Below are 9,239 nucleotides of genomic sequence, written 5' to 3'. Positions count from 1 at the left end.
CGCTGTCTCCCGAGCCAGTTATCCTTTCGTGTGTGCGCAGTGTGTGCGATTTTCGCGTCCTTTGCTTGTTTCGTTCTTCGCATTGTACTGTGTGACGGAACGGAAGCAACGTGCCAGCTGCGCTCATTATTTAGTTTTCAGTCGGCAGCGATTCTGATAGCGGTTCTTAAAGGCACCGCTCGCCCACCCGCCTCTACGTGTTAACGAAGGCGTCAACTATATATATATATATATATATATATATATATATATATATATATATATATATATATATATATATATATATATATATATATATATATATATATATATATATATATATATATATATATATATATATATATATATATATATATATATATATATATATATATATATATATATATATATATATATATATATATATATATATATATATATATATATATATATATATATATATATATATATATATATATATATATATATATATTTATATATATATATATACACATATATATATATATATATATATATATATATATATATATATATATATATATATATATATATATATATATATATATATATATATATATATATATATATATATATATATATATATATATATATATATATTAGGGTGGGTCGATTTAAAAATCGCTTAGGCACATATGATTTTCGGATTTTAGGGATCAAGATAAGATACTTTTCTCAAGAAACCATACCTCTAAAATGAATTCTAACGTGTAGGTACCCAAATGGTCAAATTTCAAAAAATCCTTTTTTGACCCATTTAGAGTGACCCAATCGAGTCCAAATGTATGACCGACCCGACTAACTTTGGAGGGCTGACCCACCCATGCTAGTGTTACCCCCCTGGGACCCCCCTAGGGGGGGCCATACAAAAATATAAAATCTATACAAAACAAAAAAATCTATACAAAAATATAAAAATATAAAAAATATAAAATATCTCCCATACAAAATTATAAAAAAATATCAAAAAATCACCATTTTTGGCACTTTATATGACAAAAATCAGTGAAATGGCTATTATTTTTCCGCACAAATGAAGTTACTTGATATTAAAATACATTGGCACATAAACCTTAATTATAAATTCAACCAGAATTCTTAAATTTTTAGGTGGTTTTTTCATTGTCACATATAATCGTAATAATCTAGCGGCCTTGATGAGCCAGCGAGAATGTACAATTTTCCCTGGTTTTATGTTAGCCAGATCCACAGAAACCACGCCATTAGAAATTGCATGTGCCATGTCGTATAAGTACTGCGAATCGGTGGAATATTCGTGCTGTTCTGCAACAGGAGGCATATTTTCCAACGCAATTCTCTGTAAGTCGCTCACCACCTAAAAATATATAATAATTAAATAAATTTATTATGATCTCACCATTCAAAATGTTAGAAAATTATAATAAATGAGTGATAGCAATGACTTACCGGAAGAGCTTCAGAATTTTCAATTTGCTTGCTTAGTTTCCCGGTTGTTGATGTTGGTCCAGTGGTGGATGATTTATCCAAAACCCCAAACAAATGTCGAAACGGAAGTTCGTTGAAGTGTAGAAGGCAAACAAATTAATGCAATGGTCTTTTTAGCAGCAATTCGAATCTTCGTATAATTCCACCGTGTGTGCCAGTGTTTGTTGGCTCACCGTCAGTGCATATGCCAATCAATGCATCCAGAGATATGTTTTTATCGTTGAAAAATTCATTCAATTTTGTTGTTTTGTATTCAGCACTTTCCTCTACCAGTCTTGCGTAACCAATCAATCGAGAATTCGGTTCTCTCAAAATAACAAGGTGAGGTTCTTTTACCATCCTACTATGAAACTTACCATCAATTTTTTCTCTCGTATAAGTATCATCTTTTCTGCCGTCGAATGAAAACGCTATTAAACTGGAATCATCAAACCTTTTGCGGAGCACTATTCGTCTGCATTTCTCTCTTTCTCTACGAACTCTCGATTTATCCATGATGAGAGGTTCGCCATGCTGATCTTTCATTTCAAAATCTTTGAAAAGACTGGTTGCCAATGCTGACGCTACTCTATCAGACACACCAAATCTGTCACACATCAAGGCAAAGTTAAAACAATCGTGTCTTTCTGTGTATTGTGAACTTGTGCTTCTATTCATAACATCTTCATCAACCGTCATCGGTACGTCTACGTATGTTGTATCATCGGGATCTTCGTATGTTGGCATTGTTGGCATTGATGACGATGTCCCTTGCTCTTCAATTTCCATCAGTCTTCTCTGTTTATGTTGATCGTGCATAAACTCTTTGAGGCGTTCTGGAACCAAACCGCAGTTACATTGAGCTGCCGTCAAATCGCATTTACATGCTCCAATATAAAAAATTTCGTTCAGAGTACCGGTAAACACTAAAAGGTCTCTATTCGTCTTCTTAATTTCGGCTTGGTATTTGTCAACCAATCTATTCAATTTAACAGCAACATATTTTTTTGAAATTATTTCCATACCAAGTTTTTCCCAAATTCCAACCAACCTATCTGTTACGTGATTAGAGAATTGTTTATAAGAAAACTTTTTTTGTTCTGTTTTTGCACGTTCGCTTAAGTAAAAATAATATCTCAAGATATCCAGATCGGTTGGTAAATTAATATCATTCAAATCAGAAGACACACCAAAAACAGCAACATCATGCTTGGGTATATGACGCATTGGGTTTTCGATAGCTGATGATGTTGTTGCTATTTCATCTTGCGGGTTCATTGTAAACTAAAAAAAATATATTTTGACTTTAACAATTTTCACTTTCACTTTCAGGTTTTTATTTTAGGTGTTGACTCTTTGGCGGACGATGTAGAATGATTTATGTTGACGTTTCTATCCTATACGAAACCTACACTAGTTCTACACAGAGTGAATAGATAGAGTGACGCAGAGAGAAATTCAGTCAAAACAGCAACACGGTTTTTTATGTATCCACCAAAATATTTTTCTGGCAGCCCCTTTTTGCTCAAGTTCCAGTTGACTTCAACGGAGTGTTGTTATTGTCAGAGTGAAAAGATAGTTATTGTATTTAAATTTAAAACAAGTTCGTTTGATAAAGTTTGATAGAGATAGATAAAATGAAGTGCGTTTTGTGTAATAACAAAAAACAGTAAGGAATGTGAGTTTTTTTCGGTTCCCGAAGAATCCGATTGTGAGGAAACAGTGGATGGATTTTTGTTGCCTCCCAGCAGACTATTTCATTGACGAAAACACCCGACTTTGCAGTGTTCGTTTGGTTCTTCTGGTTTCAGACTCTGCGTCACTCTATTTATTCACTCTGGTTCTACAGTGTGCGTGGGAACAGTGGAAACGGAGCGTCCGTGCGTGGTAGCCGTTGTGGTAGCATACCAGCGGTGCTCGCCTGACTGGTCGAAATAAAAATATTACATATGATGTAACAGAGTGATATACGATTTTATGTTCAAAAGGACGCCAACTGCAAACGCCATCTGCAATGAGAATGGCTCAGAAATATGTGTAATTGTGTATATATGCGCTGAAGACTTAGGACCAAATCCCATGCGAAGCTGGAGAAAACAAAAATCCAAAAACAAAAAATAAACATTTTTTTCCTAGAAACTTCATTTGTGCGGAAAAATAATAGCCATTTCACTGATTTTTGTCATATAAAGTGCCAAAAATGGTGATTTTTTGATATTTTTTGATATTTTTGTATGGGAGACCCCCTAGGGGGGTCCCAGGGGGGTAACACTAGCATGGGTGGGTCGGCCCTCCAAAGTTAGTGGGAGTCGGTCATACATTTGGACTCGATTGGGGCACTCCAAATGGGTCAAAACAGGATTTTTTGAAAATTGACCTTTTGGGTATATATATATACCTTTTGGGTGTATATATATATATATATATATATATATATATATATATATATATATATATATATATATATATATATATATATATATATATATATATATATATATATATATATATATATATATATATATATATATATATATATATATATATATATATATATATATATATATATATATATATATATATATTTGGCAGAGCTGTATGCCACCACGGGTCGGTATTTGGCGATTACCGTAGGCCACGGAAGTGCTAACTGCAAGAACGCAGTCCCGGACCATCAGCGAGAGCTAGCCTAGGTTGTGGTGAGACTCAGGCATTGGGCCGCCGAGTTCTCACAAAAGCCACATTATCCGGAAGCAGCTCTGACGGAGCGAATAGTGCCGCTCCCACCACCCAAATGCACTAATTCGCCCATTGGGATTGATGCCAGTAAGTTCCCAATTACGGTAACTGGTCGCAACGCCATATGATAAGAGTCGGATTTCGTTTTCGTACCACGATTCTGGGCTGGCACCTGCGCCGAGCTCCCTTAGTAAGGTCGTGTGACAACGGCTTGAAACGGCGAGACAACAACCGGTGCAGGGGTCTCCGTCCCGTAGAACCTGGCAGGCCTTCCAGTACGTTCCAAATTCATTGCCCGGTGGGAACCGGGCAGGAGTGGGATCAGATGTCCTTTCCTGACTTGCGCCGGTCGGGGGTGTCATAGTTGCTCATAAGGCGCTATGGCAGCCGCCCCTAAAAAGAGCAAAAAGAGCAAGGCAGTCTCCGGGGGAAGCCCCCGAGAACAGCAAGAAACGGTTGGTTGTGCTAAGCCCGCGAGATAGCACACCAACGGCCTCCAAGTCCGCCGAAAAGTCTGCCGAAGTGGCAGCTACGGGAAACCCTTGGGTTACCGTGGGAGGAAGGAAGCGCCAAAAAGACAGCAAGCGCAACGACGAGAAGGCGACAAATCGTCCAAAAATGGGAAAGAAGGTGCGAAGCGGGGGCGACGCCCTCATACTCAAGACGGAGGGGTCCAAGTACTCCGAAGTCTTGAAGAAAATGAGAGGTGAAACCCAGCTCAAGGATCTGGGAGCGGATGTGCGGACCATCCGTCGATCTCGCACCGGCGAGATGATCCTTGAGCTCCGTAAGGATGCTAAAAACAAGGGCGCTGCCTACAAGACGGTAGCCGAGCAGGTCCTCGGGAAAGATGTGCAAATTCGGGCACTCACCTCAGAGGTGACTCTCCAGCTCAAAAACCTGGATGAAATCACCGAGAGGTGCGATATTGCACAGGCCCTCAAGGAGAAGTGCTGAGTGGAAGTAGCCACTGAGATAATTCGCCTCCGAAAGGGTCCAGCGGGGACCCAGGTGGCCACTTTCCGGCTTGCATCGGCCGATGCAACTCTGGCCCTGAAGACAGCCAAACTTAAGGTTGGCTGGTCAGTATGTCCCCTGAGCATACTCCAGCAGCCGGACGTTTGCTTCAGGTGTTTCGAGGGAGGACACAAGTCCTGGACCCGCAAGGGGCCCGATAGGAGCCAGTTATGTAGGCGTTGTGGTGGTGCTGGCCATAAAGCTAAAGACGGCGGGGAGCCTCCCAAGTGCTTGGTATGTACTGGAAAACGGGACGCCAAGCACTTTATGGGAGGCCCACGGTGCCCAGCCGATAAGGCGGCCACGAAACCACGGGCGTGAGGGTGACACAATTGAACCTGAACCATTGCTATGCGGCACAGCAGCTGCTATACCAAGCAGCGTCTGAGTCGCGGTCGGACATCGCAATCGTATCGGATCCCTACTGCATTCCTCCCGGAAACGGTAATTGGGTTGCAGATAAGTCCAGTACGGCGGCCATATGCACGACCAGCAAGTTCCCGGTTCAGGAGGTTGTGTCAACCTCAAATGAAGGATACGCGGTTGCCAAGGTGGACGGAGTGTTCTACTGCAGTTGTTATGCTCCGCCGCGTTGGTCTATCGAAGGGTTCACCCAGATGGTCGATTTGTTATCTATGGAGCTGACGGGACTAACACCCTTAGTAGTGGCGGGCGACTTCAACGCTTGGACTGTAGAGTGGGGAAGCCGCCGCACGAACCGGAGGGGTCAGATCTTGTTGGAAGCTTTGGCAAAGCTCAACCTAGATCTGGCCAACGTTGGAACCAAGTGTACATTCAGCAGAAATGGTGCGGAGTCGATCATCGACGTGACGTTCTCCAGCCCAGGACTGATCGTGAACTGGAGGGTAGACGATGGCTACACCTATAGTGACCACCAGTCGGTCTGCTATAGCGTAGTCCATAACGTGAGGCGGCAGGCGACGGGTAGAGCCAATACTCCGACCGTCCGCGGGTGGAAGACATCGCATTTCGATGCCGAGGTATTTGCAGAAGCAATGAGAAGAGAGCGCGAGGGGGGCAGTTGGCTCCGCCCGAGTGCTGACCAATTAGTTGCCACATTATCGCGGGCGTGCGACGCCACCATGCCTAGGACCCGCCAACCTAGGAATGGTAAGTCACCGGTATACTGGTGGACCGACGCGATAGCGGACCTCCGTAGCGCGTGCCTCCGTGCAAGACGGATGTTGCAACGTGCACGTACCGATGCACAGAGGGTAGAGCGCCGTGTAGTATTCGGATCTGCAAGATCGGCGCTTAAAAGTGCGATAAAGGCGAGCAAAAGGGCCTGCTTCGATAGGCTATGCGCGAGTGCCAATACGAATCCGTGGGGCAACGCCTACAGAGTCGTAATGGCGAAGACCAAAGGCGTGTTGGCGCCTGCAGAGCGATCACCAGCGATGCTGGAGCGTATCATCGAGGGACTCTTTCCACGACACGAGCCAAATCCTTCTCCCCCGGTTGCTGAGTCTCATGTCCGACGTTCCAGTATCTCAGACACAGACCAGGGATGGTCGGCCAACCTGCCGGGCATCCAATCCGTGAGAGACGGCAGCCGTGCAGAGGTTGTGGAGGAGGTAAGGGTTACGAATGAGGAACTCATCGTGATCGCCAACTCCCTAAAGGTGAGCAAGGCACCGGGACCGGATGAAATCCCGAACTTGGCCATGAAAGTGGCCCCCGATCTATTTCGAGCAGTCATGCAGAAGTGCCTGGATGACTGCCTCTTTCCGGACAGGTGGAAGCGACAGAGATTGGTGCTGTTGCCGAAGGCTGGGAAACCGCCAGGGGACCCATCGGCATACAGACCTATCTGTCTGCTGGACACTACGGGCAAGGTGCTTGAGAGGATTATCCTCAACAGACTGGTGAAGTACACAGAGGGTGTAAACGGTCTGGCAAGTAACCAGTTCGGCTTCCGGAAAGGTAGATCCACGCTGGATGCTATTCTCTCTGTCACCAAGACGGCAGAGGTAGCACTCCAGCGTAAGAGTTGTGGCATTCGCTATTGCGCAATCGTCACGCTTGACGTGAAGAATGCATTCAATAGCGCCAGTTGGGATTCCATAGCGCTCGCGCTTAGGAGCATCCACGTACCGGTGTCGTTGTACAAGATTTTGGAAAATTATTTCCAGAATCGGGTACTAGTTTACAACACGGAGGAGGGTCAGAAGTGCGTCCCAATCACCGCAGGGGTACCGCAAGGTTCCATCCTGGGCCCGGTGTTGTGGAATGTCATGTATGACGGGGTGTTGAAACTAAAGTTCCCTGTAGGGGTTGTGATCGTCGGTTTCGCAGACGACATCACGCTAGAGGTCTACGGCGAGTCGATCGAAGAGGTCGAGTTGACGGCCGCGCACTGCATACGCAAGGTCGAAGACTGGATGCACTCTAGGAAACTGGAGTTAGCGCACCATAAAACGGAGGTTACGGTTGTGAACAACCGCAAATTAGAGCAACAGGCGGTGGTCAGAGTCGGTGACTGCACCATTACCTCAAGGCGTTCCTTGAAGCTCTTGGGGGTTATGGTTGACGATAAGCTCACATTTAAGAGTCACGTCGACTATGCCTGTAAGAGGGCTTCAACGGCCGCTGCAGGACTATCTCGAATGATGTCCAATAGCTCAGCGGTATATGGCAGCAAGCGTAAACTTTTTGCCAGCGTGGTTTCGTCCATACTTAGGTATGGTGGGCCAGCGTGGTCCAAAGCGTTAGGTACCAACAGTCATCGTCGAAAACTGGAAACTACCTACAGGCTCATGTGCCTGAGGGTTGTGAGCGCGTACCGTACAGTGTCATACGATGCAATCTGCGTCCTGTCCGGCATGATGCCTATCAGCATAGCCATTAAGGAGGACGTAGAATGCTTCGATCAACGTGACACAAGGGGTATACGAGGCACCAGAAGGTCATTCTCGATGATCAGATGGCAGCAGGAATGGTCCAATTCCGCAAAGGGTAGATGGACGCATCGACTTATTCCGGACGTATCCGGATGGGACGGGAGGCGCCATGGAGAAGTTAACTTCCACTTGACACAGATTCTGTCAGGTCATGGTTGCTTCAGGCAGTATCTACACAGATTCGGGCATGCGGGGTCCCCCATGTGTCCCGAGTGCGCGGATGCGGAAGAAACTGCTGAGCATGTCTTCTTCGTGTGCCCTCGTTTTGTGCATGCGCGGAGCGACATGATGGTAGTGAGCGGGCCAGACACCACTCCGGACAACCTGGTTCGGAGGATGTGTAAAGACCCAAACATTTGGAGGGCGGTTTGTACAGCCGCCTCTCAAATAGTTTTAGAATTGCAAAACAGGCGACAGGTTGACCACCGACACGCCAGTGTTAGCTAACGGCCAGTCTCCAGGTTAGTTAGCTAAGTTAGCAAAGAGATCTATAGAACCAAGAGGGTGCACAGAGCACAAAAGCCGCTCCCCGAAGCAATACCTAGCGGTGGCCCCGGGGAGTATTATGGGCTGGAGACTGGAGGGGTTTTAGTGGGTCCGGTCACTGATTCAAACCAACCCCACACTCCCTGAAGGTTGGTCACCTCAGGGGTTTGGATGCAAATTTCCCCTCCACCTGAAACAAAAAAAAAAAAAAATATATATATATATATATATATATATATATATATATATATATATATATATATATATATATATATATATATATATATATATATATATATATATATATATATATATATATATATATATATATATATATATATATATATTGTTATTATCTATTTTCATCTGACCATATTGGTCTCCATGAAAGTTTTTGGGTGGGGAAAAGCCTTTTGAGGCCATCCTCATGGAGGCATAAAAACCCTATCATCTTCTGTTAAGAATACATTTACAATGCTGTAAACCCTTTCCTGATCATCGGTGCTCATCAAGCTTACGCAAATTGAACGAAAACGTTATTGCAAAATTAAAAATATTGAACAGTCAAACTCATTTTAATACGTCTTTATCAATTTCTGATTCGTGTAGTTA

General features: G+C 43.8%; 1 protein-coding gene across 1 annotated transcript; it reads right to left on the bottom strand.

Moving 5' to 3' along the window:
- Positions 1–1,195: 1,195 nt before the first annotated feature.
- LOC129731433 (uncharacterized) lies at positions 1,196–3,505 on the bottom strand. Its single transcript, XM_055691432.1, has 2 exons — positions 1,447–3,505; positions 1,196–1,354 (listed from the first exon to the last, which is right to left on the bottom strand). The coding sequence occupies exon 1, from the start codon at positions 2,740–2,742 to the stop codon at positions 1,582–1,584; it is 1,161 nt and encodes a 386-aa protein (XP_055547407.1). The 5' UTR covers positions 2,743–3,505; the 3' UTR covers positions 1,196–1,354; positions 1,447–1,581.
- Between the last annotated feature and the right edge of the window lie 5,734 nt (positions 3,506–9,239).

This window comes from Wyeomyia smithii, chromosome 1 (genome assembly GCF_029784165.1).
Source record: "Wyeomyia smithii strain HCP4-BCI-WySm-NY-G18 chromosome 1, ASM2978416v1, whole genome shotgun sequence".
Classification (NCBI taxonomy): domain Eukaryota; kingdom Metazoa; phylum Arthropoda; class Insecta; order Diptera; family Culicidae; genus Wyeomyia; species Wyeomyia smithii.
Note: the sequence above shows the minus strand (reverse complement) of the source record. Positions and strands in the feature narration are given on the sequence as shown.